The following is a 14,429-nucleotide window of genomic DNA, read 5'->3' as shown; positions in this document are numbered from 1 at the left end:
AAATCCATGTAGTTACCTTTGGTTTCCTGGGCCATTCGATGGAAAATCTCTGCAACTGGTCTGTTGTATGGCTACAAGGGAACAGATCGGAGCAGCAAGGCGAGCGGCTCAACCTCTTCATTAGAAAAGAAACAATGCTGCAGCCACAGCCACACATTGACTTGAGCATTAGAGAGAATCTGACTTAAGAAATCACAAGTAATGTCCAGATAGACTAGAACTGGCTAACTGACTCATTCTGCAGCTCTCTGGCTAAAAGAAATACTGCTAAAAAATGAAATAAAAACAAATGAAAATCCAAGTTCACAACAGAAGATAACAGCCACAAACTCATCGCCAAGAAAATCTGTGAGAAGCATCAAGTCTCCTGCTACTACACAAAGAATGTAAGGTGCTTTAATATTCCAACGTGTTCATATTAAAGCTCAAGAGCTTAGCAAAGGAGCAAACTCAAGACACCCCAAAACATACTAACCACTCCTGTCTTCCACCAGTTTGGATCTGTCTGCCTACACCTTCTGGCCAGCCTATCCAACTTGTTCCCTCTGTAAATGCACGCTATTTCAACAGCCAACCGGAAAGAGCCCCACCCCTTGCTGTCCCCGCACACTGTTCAAGAAGGGCTCAGACTCTGAGGACGCTCGCTGCAGCACCGCTCTGAGAACAACAGGAGAGGATTGCTGGACAGAGAAGCTCACCAATCAGAACCGATGACTTATGGCTCCACACTTCAGAAGCCTGCCAAACGCTCACAGTAAGCATGCTCACTCACTTTCCTTCTCTACTACAGAACCCATTCCCAATCTCAATACTCGACATAAAATTCAATGGGAAACAGAAAACACAGGCCTAAATCATTTCTTAAAAAATAAAATCTGGATAGTAGCTAGTATAAATCTTTGAGTAGTGGTGGGAGAGGGCAACACTTCCCTCTACAGACTGGACTCAGACTTGAGAGGAACAGAAATGAAGTTCTGTCCAGCAGGGTTAGACTGGCAGCACCCGTAATGTTCAGTCTCACCGGGAAGAGAGGATGCGACTGTGTAAATAAGTACCGGCAATACCTAAAAGCCATCCAGAACCTCTCCTGGCCCTTGGTCATCTGCATTTCAGTAGACAGAGAACTTTTAAAACCTGAAGCCCTCTTTGAAAATATAAGCAAACAGTATTAAAGACGTTAGTCATTTCCTAAAATGTTTATACTTAAAGCATTCTACCTTTCCTGATAACATATAGATAGCTACTTGAATCTGGTAGTTATAATTATTTCTAAAATCCCAGGATAAAAGAGGCATTTATTAGGTACAAATATGCTAGTCTTCTTTAAAAAAAAATCTCTATTCAAAATAACAATTAACGCTCAGATACCAATGTCAATTTTTTAACACATCTTTTTTTAAAAAGGCAAGTAAAAATAACAAAACAGCTTCTATTACAAGACCCTATCTATGTCCTGTGCATTGAAAAGCTCTGTATTTGTGTGTGCACCATGCTCCGTTTCTTTCCTCTTTAAGCTCTCAAGAGCCAGCACTGTTTCTACCTTCCCCGTGCACTGTCCTTCCCACAGTCGTGTTAGACTTAAATCAGTTTTTCCAGAATACCTATAAACAGGTATGCACTTCACAGGGGGAGAAAACCTACCTTCTGTAAATAAAAGCTACAGAAGGAAAGAAACAGAACCATTCAGTAACCTTTTCCTCGCCTGCTCAAGGCAGTGTATGCTCAACAGAAGCTAAACCCTCACCTGCAGATGCAACTGAGCTGGACTGCCGTGTAGTCTACCTTCCTGTGTGGCTGCTACACCAGCCAATCATCAAATACAAAGGACTACCAGCCTAAGTTTCTAAAATGGTTTAACAACAGAACTTCTAAAATCTGCTCTAACGCTGCCTCCTTTGAAGCGCAGGTTGGAGACGTTAGGGGAGAGGTTCTCACCTGCTGTGCATGTGCTTCTCCAGCAAATACGGGAGGCAGGGGAGGTGAAGAGCTAATGAAGAAATTGATGCACTGTGCTAGTGTAAGAACAGACACCAAGCAGTAACACTTGACATAATTTACACTGCCAATAAATATACAATATGCTCAGATGAGAGAAATACATTATTGAGTGTAAAATAAAGCAAACATCAATTTAAAGTCCCCAGCAAATGTAAGCTGCTCTCAATGAAAGCAAGGCCTCTTATCTGTCCAGCCCTCAGCATTCCTGCTGCTTCTATACAAAGCCTAAAATAAAAGATCTGAAAGCATAAAATGCTTCTGAAACCTCCAGCCATGAAATGCTTCATCAGCCTCATTTCCCCTAGCATCCCCAATATCCCTTGGCTCTTAAATTAGTTCTAACAAAAATAGAATAAGCAATAATGGTTATTTTCATTATTTATCATTTTTCTTCCCTGTCAGCTAATTCAATGTTCTATTGATCCTTAGGTTGCATACGGACATAACTTAAAGACTAACCAACAGAAATAAACATTTTTAAAATGTCAAAAAAAAAGACCATAATATTGTTCTGAAAAAAGACAGTGAATATTTAATCAAGTCTACCTACAGCCCGGTTTAAGAAGTAGAGGTAACATTATATATTAATATTTGGTCATGAGTAAGTTAAAAGCATGATTTTTTTTCTCCCTCTCTAGTGCTAAAGATGAAACTCAGGGCCTTCAGCACGGTAAGCAAGTGATCTACCATTGTCTTAGTCACTGCTCTGTCGCAGTGAGGTGACACCATGACAAAGACAGAACTTATTGGGGGCTTGCTCACAGTCTTGGGTGGTGAGTTTGTGACCTTTGCATTGCAAGCATAGCATGGCAGGAGCTGACAGCTTACTTATCAGCAGGCTAGAGGCAGAGTTCACACCAGTGACACACCTCCTCCAGCAAGGCCACAACTCCTAATCTTTTCCTAACAGTTTCACCTACTATGGACCAAGTATTCAAACACATGAACCACTAGGGGCCATTCTCATTCACAGGACAACCACTAAACTACATTCCCAGACCTCAGGATTACTTCAATAAAGTTAACTAGTTTCCTTCTTAATTATGAGTAACTCTATGTCAAAATTTTACTTTAAAAAACTAAATACTATATTATGCATGTTGAATTAATTTCCAACTATTGAGGAAACAACAGGATCCATGTTTAGTAGCAGCCTTAAAAGCTTGCCCAGCATGCACAAGGCCCTGGATTAGCTCTCCAGCTCCATCCACCCAATCATCCATCCAACCATCCTTCATCCACCCACAGAAACCTACAACCATAACACAACTCTGCAATACAACATTCTTCTCAACTGGTCCATATTTATCTGTAATTAGCGCCCTCTTCTGGCCTTTATGGACACCAAACACAAACGACATACATGCAGGCAAAACATTCACACACATAAAATAAATCTTAAAAATGAAAGTAAAGAAGAGCATGTACGATTAATCTCCAGTCACCGTGGCACAGGCATGATGTCCCGGACAGTCGGAGCTAACCAGGAGCACTGCTTCCATGTAAGTTGAAAATCAGAAGGAGATTTTGTCTCAAAAATCAGATAACATTTTGAAAACAACTGGGAAAGCGGCCCAGTAACGTAGAGTAATTCCTGTTGTTGGAACTACGGTGCACGGTTGGCATAGCAAGGTTTCACAGTAAAGAGCGGGGGTGACTTACCTTCTAGATCTGCACATATGAGCTCACAACTGTTTTCACAAGGCTACAGTTCCCATACGCCCCATTCTCTTTGGTTCTGTCCTTGATCTTCCAGAACTAATTCCCATTCAACCAAGCACTCAAGTATTTACTAAGCATCTAATGTGCTAGGCAAGTAAGAGTAACAAAGACATCTCAAAGGAAACAGAAATCTCTTCCACAAGCATTAAACTTACATTCCAGGAACAAAGACAAAATAAAGTTTTTTTTTAAAAAACATAACAAGCAAAATAATTACTTATAATAAATGGTGAAAGGCACCAAGGAGAAACATACAGGAGAAAAGATTAAATGGTTTGCAAAAGCCTCGTTTCTATAACAAAAACTAAGTAAAACACTTATAATGTTTCAGATCACTTTTAAATGTCAGAAGAGGAGGAGCGGCACGAGCAGAACAGTCATGGAGGAACGGACATTCTAAGTGAAGTTTCCAGTATGCAGAAAAAGAGGAGTATATTTATAGATTTGTGTTTATCACACCATATTCAACTCAAAACACTGCCAACATTGCTTGTCTATTCTTTCTTTTGCATGCATTCTAAATTAAGTTGCAGACACCATTCCTACACATACTACACACACGCATATTCACTCACACCACCTCCCACACCCACACACGACTTCACAATCGCCTCTCTTGTGTTCACACAATCACCAGATGGTACCATCACATTAACTATATTTCCATAACAATTAACACCACTCAATATCCAAATTCTCCATGTTGTCTCTAAGCAGAGAGAGTACCAGGCCTGCCCCGCCTTCTCCCATCACTCACACCACGAAGAACCCCCCCCCCCGGCCTGGATCCCCCACTGCCCAGCAGAGACATGCTAATGTCTGACACTGTGCAGTGCCTGTGCTTCCCACTGGCACCCACAGGAACTTACTACGAGGAAGTTTCAGCATGAGGGTTCTAAATTCAGCTACTAAAGGAATGCTAACAGTATGACTGGCACACGTGGAAAGGCTGAGCATGCTGCAGTAACTCTGAAGCGACACAAGAGGGAACTGTAATATTTAGAAATTCCATACTAAGTAGCATTACATCTTACTTTAACACTGAATTTCAACTTAGCGATGGTTAAAAACACAATTATTATTGCATATGCTTCCACTAGAAAACAAGACCCCATTGTAGAACAAAAGGACTTAGAAGGGAGGTAAAAGTTGGGTGTATGATATTTATAATCCAAATGTACTAATTAGCCACTACCAAATGTTACCGCTTAAAATGATTCTACAAACAATGAACTTCTACTTTACAAGTAACTTTTTTCAGTAAGTAAGCTCACCTAAATGGCCTAATATATTCTGCTAAATAACGTTTTCATCATAAATTCAAATTTTAACTCTGAAGCAAGGAAATTCTAAACCTTGGGTTAACTTTTTACATGTCCATGTGTCCAAAAATAAGTCTCAAAGCAGCAGGACAGTAGTGGTGCACGCCTTTGATCCCAGCACTGGGGAGGCAGAGGCTCACAGATCTCTGAGTTCAGGACCATCCTGGTCTACAGAGCAAGTTCCAGGACAGCCAGAGTTACACAAGAGAAATCCTGTCTCAAAAATCAAAATCCAAAACAAAACAAAACGAAAAATACTAAGTTCCAAAGTCTTTATGCCTAAGCATATATAGGGTTAGGGAAGTAGTTCAGAGGTAAAGCTTACCCACCATGTGCAAATCCACAGGTTTAATCCCCAGCTCTAAAAGAGGTTTCCTCCAAGGAATACTGATATTATATGAAAATATAAATTTAGGGACTGAGGATGGCTAGGTAGATGAAATGCGTGCTGGGCAAGCGTGAGGACCTGGGTCAGATCCCCATGTAAAAAGGCCTGCACGCAACTGCAGTCCTACCACCAAGGAGGCAAAAGCAGGAGGATGCAGGGGCTCACGGACCAGGCAGTCCAGCCCACCGTGAAATTCTACATCCACTGAGTCCGTGCTGAAAAATAAGCTGGACAATGAAAGACAGTCGCTCAAGTCGCTCAACAGCAGCCTCCACACGTGCACCGCAGACGGCCTTCACCAGCGGGGCCTCTAATGCTGCTTCCGCCAGCCGCCACGGATTCCCTAAGAAAACAGGCTTCCTTTTCCTTGTATTTTTATTTACTTATTTGTGTGTGGGCACGTATATGCTTGTATACATGTATGTTACTATGGCACATAGCTGTATGTGCCTGCAGAGGCCCTGAGGAGCATCAGATCTCCTGGAGCTAGAGGTGCAGGAAGTCGGGAGCTGCCCAATGTGGGTGCAGGGAACTTGGCTCAGGTCCTCTGCACAGGCAGCAAGTATTCTTAACTACTCTGCCACCTCTCTAGCCCCAGTACTGGCTTTTCTGTTCTAAAAACAGGGTCCTTTACCTCCTTCTGAGGCCTCATCAGCAAATCTTTTGTATTTTACCTTATTCAAGGCAAGCTAGGCCTTCTCCATTCATGTTCTACCACTTGTTACAAGCATCTAAGCATTGTTTAATGGCAGCACTCCATGGACAGGGACCAAGGTCTGCACCTGCTTCCCTGGCTGTGCCACAAGCTACTACAAACTCATTGGCAGAAGATACATTTATTGGCTCAAAGTTCTTGAAACCCCAAGTTCAAAACTAGTTTTACTGAGCTAAATCCAAAGTGCTCACAGGCCAAGGTAATTTGCTCTCCTTCACTTTTAGAGCCTGCAGAAGGCTTACTGAGTCCCCGGACTACTGGCCGCTCTCTCCTTCAAAGCACATTGTGACTGGGGCATCTTAGCCTCTTCATTTCAACATTCCTAATCACAAATGCAGGGGTCCCTCAGAACAAGACACAACAGAGCTCTTGACAATCAGGATCAGCCTTCCAAAATACAACACAAAACAACAAATATAAGAAGTCAGACATGGTGGCACATGCTGACCAACAGCCCTCCAAAGTCTAGGGTAGCAGATCCAACGCAAAGTTGAGGCCAGCTTGGTCTGTGCAAGTTTTCAGATAGCCAGGAAATACATAGATGCTAAAAGAATTTCTAAAATAAAAGGTATGAAATTTAAAGGCAAAAGTATAAAATGGTCTTCAGATAAAAACTTCTGAAAATCGACCCCACACTTACAAGGGTCTGCAAACCCTTGTAAAAAAAAAAAAATCTAAGCAGTTGGTGTCAAGAATACACAGAGCACTCGCTGGCTAAAACAGACCCTCTACCAATGCTGGAACAAGAGAAACTGGGAGCTGGGGGACCAGTACTTACTTAGCACAGAGCTTTGACAGGAGTAGGGGAAGTTCTAAATATGTGCAGCGATAAGCACCCAGCAATGTGACTATAATTAATGTCACTGAACTGCCTGCCTGAAACAATTAAAATGGTAAATTTATGTTATAAAATCTTCACATCTGAAGAAGTAAAAATATGCTACTAAAAATCCTGAGCAGAAATTAAAAATGTAAGCAGATTTCATACAATAAAGCATGAGAGAATAAACAGCAGCTAGCATCCATTTGTCATAGCATTATTAAATACTGCCTGGCATATCGTCTCAGGTATTTCACGACAAACTCATTCAAATACACAAGAGCACAATAAAGATCCTCAACCATGACATCAACAAAATCAAAATTTAGTCAAAAAGAAACAGCACAATTTGATAAACGTTTTCACATACATAGTATTTAGTCCACAATATAGAATTATATTTTGCTGTTTTTATTTTTACGGTAAGGAAAAAGCATGCAAATTTTTTATAAGCAGAAAAAAATTATAGTAAATTACATATTTACTAGCATTGATGTGAATTCTTTCAATAGGTGGCCCTGCCATTTAGGGCTATTTCCCTTCAAACTGATGGATTTCCTTCAAATTACCTGTAATTGCGGTCAGATGGTAGGAAATCCCAGTGTCTCTCTATCTGAACTTGTCTTTGTTTTGCTTTAGAACTACAATGGTCAGAGAAGTCACATGTGATGGCTTTCCCTCTGGCTCCCTGAAGGACCGACTCCTTCTCTTCTAGCCAACACTGTTTCAGGGTTTCCTCTGTCTCTGTGACAACTGAGCGGCTCGACCACTTGGGTGACCACAAGTGGAGCCTTTCGTGCTGGCTCTGCCTGAGCATCTTGGTTTTGTAGGCTGCACATCCCACCAGACAGAACTCCAGCCATTATTCACCCTACCGTGACTCCGGACAGGTTTTTCACTCTCTTCTGTCTCTATTCTCAATCCTCCCCAGCCTTCCTGGTGATGACTTTTATTACTCTAAGTTAACTGACTCTCCTCTTTGCTAAAGAGTTGCTTTGCTTATTTAAGTAACTCTTCCAGACAGCCCTAAGACGCTCTCCTGCTTCTGTAAAGTATCGCTGCTGCTGCTCTCCAAGCTCTAGCTATTCACTAAGTAGATCCCTCGAATCCTTTCAACACAGGATTTATCGGTTTTTCTGATGAGACCCACGAGTTACTTTAAAATCTTCAGTCATAATCTGGCCCTACTCAGTCAGTTCCCACTAGTTAATTTACTAAGTCCCAGACTTAGACTATCGATAAATCCTTATCTTAAAATGAACCTGTATCTATGCAACAAAATGAATGCTGAACTCTATCAAGATTAAATCTTTCATTCTTTTCCAGTGACATTTTTTAAAAGTAAAAAGATAATCCAAAGACTAGGAGAAAATATTCATATTTGATAAAGGTCTAGTAGTCACAATTTATAAGGAATACCCACAATTCAAAATTAAAGGTATAATATAAGCTGAAAAATGAGTAAAGAACTTGAATAGCGGGGCTGGAGCAATGGCTCAGCGGTTAAGAGCACTGGCTGCTCTTCCAGACGACCTGAGTTCAATTCCCAGCACCCACATGGCAGCTCACAACTGTCTGTAACTCCAGTTCCAGGGCATCTAACCCTCACACCAATAAACATAAAGTAATACAAATAATATAATTAAAAAAAAAAAAGAACTTGAATAGCTTTTCCTTCAGAGACAACAAATGATCAGTAAGCAATGAAACCATCCACAATGAAAAACCCTTTCACACCAACTAGGAACACTAAAACACAGGCATAAAATACAGGCATTCTCATGTTCAAGAGAATGTGGAAAAACTAGAACCTCTGTGTACTGCTGAAAAGTACACCTTGAAAAGGAACACAAAAGTATCAATCCACATAAGCTCAAAACAAGTGAAAATATATAGCCACACAAAACTTACACAAGCAAGCTCACAACACATACATTCGTACCAATTAAAAACCTGGATCTATTAGCTGATGAAAGACTAAATAAAACAGCATACAAATGACCTAATAAGTTATACAAATAAATTAAATACTGATATGACCCATACAATGCGGAAAGTATTGTGCTAAGAGAATGAAGCCAGGCACAAAAGAACAATACTGTGTGGTGCCACTTTAACCAACGTCCAGAACAGGCAAACTCTAACAAGCAGAAACTCTGTCACCAATTGCTTAGAGAGGGGAGTCAAAGGGGAGAAGGGCAAGAAAGCAGCCTGAGTTGTGAGGAGAGTGTATACCAAATATACTTGAGGATCACTGACTAGTCCACAAGTACAGTGTATACTGAATATACTCGAGGATCACTGACTAGTCTCCACAAGTACTAGTGTATATACTGAATATACTTGAGAATCACTGACTAGTCCACAAGTACTAGTGTATATACTGAATATACTTGAGAATCACTGACTAGTCCACAAGTACAGTGTATACTGAATATACTTGAGAATCACTGACTAGTCCACAAGTACTAGTGTATATACCGAATATACTTGAGAATCACTGACTAGTCCACAAGTACTAGTGTATATACTGAATATACTCGAGGATCACTGACTAGTCCACAAGTACTAGTGTATACTGAATATACTAGAGGATCACTGACTAGTCCACAAGTACAGTGTATACTGAATATACTCGAGAATCACTGACTAGTCCACAAGTACTAGTGTATACTGAATATACTTGAGGATCACTGACTAGTCCACAAGTACTAGTGTATATATTGAATATACTCGAGGGTCACTGACTAGTCCACAGTACAGTGTATACTGGATATACTCGAGGATCACTGACTAGTCCACAAGTACTAGTGTATATACTGAATATACTCGAGGAACACTGACTAGTCTACAAGTACTAGTGTATACTGAATATACTAGAGGATCACTGACTAGTCTACAAATATGAGTGTATACTGCATATACTTGAGCATCACTCCCCCTTTCTGTATATACACTCCAGAATCAGTTGCCACACTGTAAGGCACAAGAAATCTGTATTTGCTCTGTCTTATGTTCCTGAATATGCTACAAGTCCCAAGTGTGTACTGAACACTTGTTATGGAAATACCCTCTGTTCCAATACAGTGAACGGTTTAGGACATAAAGGATGTTTGTTCACTTCACAGTCCCCTTTAACTAAATGAAATAAACACTTTTGGATTATATTCACAACAACCATAAACTATATCACAGTTACTTGATTACCAGATGTCTGAGCATTTTGTCCATTTTGTAGAACACTTAATCACTTAAAAATTTTCACTATTAAGAAGGAATGCACACAAGCTGGCGTAGCCACTATGGACAACAGTATAGGGATCCTCAGAAAACTACAAATAGAACTCAGCATGTGAGGCTATCTCACTCCTGAGCACATTTCCAGAAGAATCTATGTCAGCATACCAAATAGTGTCTTGTATATCAGCATCTACTGCAGCACGATTCCTAACACATGAAGGAATGGACAAAGAAATGGTAGCACATATACATTACGGAGGTCCCCACCCCCCAGCTATGAAGAAGAGAAAAAATTGTCGAAGAAAATGGGTAGACATAAGAGCATCATGTTAGTCGATGTTTAAGCCACACTCAGGGAAAAGAAATTATCACCTGTTACATGCAGAATATACATATACATATGTGTGTGGGTGGATGCATGGACGCACGGATGGATGGGTGGAGAAAGAGGGCTAGGAGAAGCAGGAACGAGAGATGGGCTGGGTGGAAGGAGTGCTTGCTGGGCGAGCAGGGGAACCTAAGCTTTGATTGGCAGCACTCACATGAAAGCTGGGCATAGTCACACGGGCTGAAACCCCACCGCTGGGTTAGGGGACACAGAAAGGCTACTGTGTGAGGTGAAGTTCCCGTGAGGCCCTGCCTTAAGAGAGTAAGATCAGAGAGGAATAAAGCAGGACACCTGCCATCTTCCTGGGGCTCCAGCAAGCACGCACACATCTGTACTCACATGTGTGTGCGCACACAAACTATACAGAGATAGGGTTGAGGACGAGAGAAACCGTGTTCGCTGGTGAAATGGAAACTTAACAGATTCTTAATTAGAGGCAACTACAAAAGCTTTCATTTTAACCTTAAAGCAAAGAAATGAAAATAATACAGATTGGAAACACGAAAGATGCTGAACCTCAGTCATAGTGTTTACGCCGATACAATGTAGTAAACAAGATTTAATACATTAAGGAACAGTAAAGCAATAAATAGGAGAATAGTAATAATAGCAATAATAATAAATCTGCATGTCTTTTGACAATTAATAGATCATTACTATAAAATCTCAGGTAGGAAAAGTCTTATTTAACTCATAAATTTGCTATTCCTGATTACTAACCTGATTTTCTAGACACACTGTGTAGAGGGATCACAAAATATATAAAGAGAAGAAATTCTCGTACCTAGGTAAAAACGAAAACAAATATAATTCTTATTGCAATTTAAGTTACTATTATCAGAAGTATATAGAGAACATATACATAAATTTAAGGAACATGCAAAAGTACAAGAAAACCAAGCACTTACCAAGTATTTAGAGAGTCTTTTAAAAGTCTCGTGGATAGTTGAGATTTCCTAAATAAATAAAAATAAAAATGATTCAATGTCAAAATTAAACATACTCTGCCTAATTTAAACAAAATTTTCATGTTCTTAAAAATAATTTGCATAAGTAACACATGGAGGAACTAATAAACTATCAGAACACTGGCAAAGTTTAAAATATTAAGATATTTTATCCATAGCAAAAAATTATGTATAAGCTGACAAGTTGATTTTACTGTTTATAGAAGTCAGATTTAAGTTATGTAACTTAATAAAAGTAACTATAGTACAAATCATCTCTGTCAGGTCCCAAGTTCCATCAGGTTCAAAGCACCAGGAACAGAAGTACTAAATAATATTTAGGGAACTGACTATTTGCCAGGCACTTCACTCTGGACTTTAAAAAGCATATATTTATCTTTTTTGCTGTTAATCACTTCATTTTTAATGACAACTAAGCCATCTGCTTCAACACAGCAACTGCACTCAACTCAATTCACGCCACAAATCTGTAAAACCTTTTTAAAGAGAACTATTCAGTCCTATTGTTTAGAAAACTAAGATTTAAAAAAAAAAAAAACAATTCCTTTTAAAGAAGTCTTATTAACCTACTGAAGAAACACTTTGCAAATAAATATTTTTATATGCCTAAAATCTTATTAATATTGACAATGGTAGATTCTGCTGTGGGACAATGGTTTTACCCCATAAAGACTTGTCTCTTGTAGTTGTTTAATAAAATGCTGATTGGCCAGTAGCCACGCAGAAAATATAGGCAAGAGGTACTTGGAACAACTGGCCTGTACCATCTAGGTTTGTGTAAGTGCCTGCTAACAAACACCAATGGGACTGCCTACCAACACCACTTTTCAGGGTATAACCTGTCACCAGGCAAGATATTACTGCACTAACAGTCCCAGTATCTTTTTCTACCACCCAATTGGCTACAAAGCAAGTAAGACTAGGACTAACCTTATAAAAAAAAAATGATTAAAGCGTTTCTCTTTCCATTAAAAACAAATGATCCCATGAAAACAGTCTGAAGAGAATTTTAAAAATTGTTTGAACTAAATGGATCTAGCATACAGCACATCCACGTGTGTGATGCAGTCCAGGCCTGGAAGAAATTGTAAAGGAAATGGCACTTATCTGTAATCTGCAAGAAAACTCCATGTTCACGACCAGTATGGGCCACTGAGGGAGATCCCATGTCAAAGAGAAAAGGAGAAGAAATGGAGAGAGGACAGAGACGTGGAAGAGGGGATGGAAGGAACAAAAGAAACTGGACAGAGAGACTGAGGCAAACTCAAAGCAGCAGCAAGATGACGTGACAAAGAGATGAGGCAGCTGATGCACTGCAACAAACCAGGGAAACAGTGAATGCAAAAGCCGGCTCTCTGGAACACTTAATAAGACGGAGAAGTTCCCCAGCCAAGCCAACACATGAAACAAAAAGGAAGACCTCGTCAACAAGAGCACGGAAACACGAATTGGCACAAAAGCCCTCACAAACAGTACCAATCAGTGGACGCACTGTGCCTATAAATTCTGCAACTGAGAGGAAATGATCATTTCATTCTGAAAGATATGGACTGCTAAAATCCATCTAAGGAAAGTCCAATGGACACATAAAGAAAAAAGCCTGCCGTTAGAAACCACTCTAAGACAGGAAGTACCATGCTCTGCTGGGCTCTCAGCAAATGCCCTGAAACATTCACATGCACACAAAACAAAGTTCCACCTAAAGACAATCTCTCCTAGACAATGGAGGAAGAAGTATGTCTCAACATAAAGCACCAAAGGACATTCATTATTCCAGGAAGAAAAATATTCTTCACAAACATACACAAAAATCCTCAACAAAATATAAGAAAACTCAATCCAACAATATAGAAACTGAGTAAGAAATGCCCTTACAAGCAAATGCGGTTTATCACAGTGACAATAATGTAGCTCAGCAATTTTTAAAAGCCAACAGACCTGTCTAGATAGCTTCGCAGGCAAACGCATTTGCTGCTCCCCGAGTGCACCAGAGTCTGAACCCCAGAGCCCACTTGATGGCAGGAGAACAAATGCCTAAAGCTGCTCTCAGATCCTGGAAAGAAGGGGTGGCGTAGGTCTGTGCACACCAAGAGTGTAGGTACACACACACACACACACACACATATATAATCATTTTCTAAGTAAGAAAACCACATTTTCATATCTTTACAAGAGGCACTTTGATTAAAAAGCACCTACTCCTGATCACTACTCCTAAGAAAAGAACAACTCGGGCTAAACAGACAGCTAACAAACGTAAGCGAAGAGCTTGCTGCCTGTGACAGCTGGAATGAGAATGGTCTGTCGGAGGAGTTACCCTGTCCCAACCGCCTGCTCCCAAATAACCGACACAGAGGCTTAATATTACTTATAAACGCTCAGCCAATATCTCAGGCTTGTTACTAGCTAACTCTTACACTTAAATTAACCCGTATTTTTGGTTTATGCTTCACCATGTGGCCCGTGGCTTGTTCCCTCATTTTCTACACATCCTGCTTCCTTACAGCTGGCTGACATCTCCACTGACCCCACCCCTCTTCATCCACGTACCCTCAGTTTATTGTCCTGCCTAATTATCAAAAAAAAAAAAAAAATTAAGGCACCATAGAAGTATATAAAGACTGGATTTTTAAATATAATTCATGATATAGTATGGACTACTAGTTTAAATTCAGTATTTTCTAAAATATTTGCTATTAAAAGATAAAAATTAATGCAGGAAATTATTGCAACACCAGGTAATTTTCAACCCCGTCAAGGATTCAAGACAATGTTCCTGAGAACTGTAAGATACACTCTGCTACTTCTAAATTCAATAAGAAGAACTGGGGGTTTTATTTTACGATTCAAAGACAGGACCACACACTC

At 40.0% G+C, this 14,429-nt stretch overlaps 1 protein-coding gene across 11 annotated transcripts in view; it reads right to left on the bottom strand.

Annotated features, from left to right (window-relative positions):
* The window catches only part of Fbxw7 (F-box and WD repeat domain containing 7), a 134,452-nt gene that overhangs the window by 86,498 nt on the left and 33,525 nt on the right, over nucleotides 1–14,429 (bottom strand). For 6 of the 11 annotated variants that reach the window (XM_050158768.1, XM_050158769.1, XM_050158767.1 and 3 more), the window contains one exon: nucleotides 11,502–11,549. The exons of 1 other annotated variant lie outside the window; for it this stretch is intronic. In XM_050158768.1, coding sequence (XP_050014725.1) covers nucleotides 11,502–11,549 — 48 coding nt within the window. Of the gene's footprint in view, nucleotides 1–11,313; nucleotides 11,378–11,501; nucleotides 11,550–14,429 lie in introns of all 11 variants that reach the window. 4 more of the 11 variants (XM_050158773.1, XM_050158771.1, XM_050158772.1 and 1 more) reach the window with 1 other exon arrangement.

The sequence above is a fragment of the Alexandromys fortis genome, unplaced genomic scaffold (genome assembly GCF_014885135.2).
Source record: "Alexandromys fortis isolate MF-2015 unplaced genomic scaffold, M_Fortis_MF-2015_v1.1 scaffold_102, whole genome shotgun sequence".
Classification (NCBI taxonomy): domain Eukaryota; kingdom Metazoa; phylum Chordata; class Mammalia; order Rodentia; family Cricetidae; genus Alexandromys; species Alexandromys fortis.
This window is presented reverse-complemented; position numbering and strand designations above follow the sequence as displayed.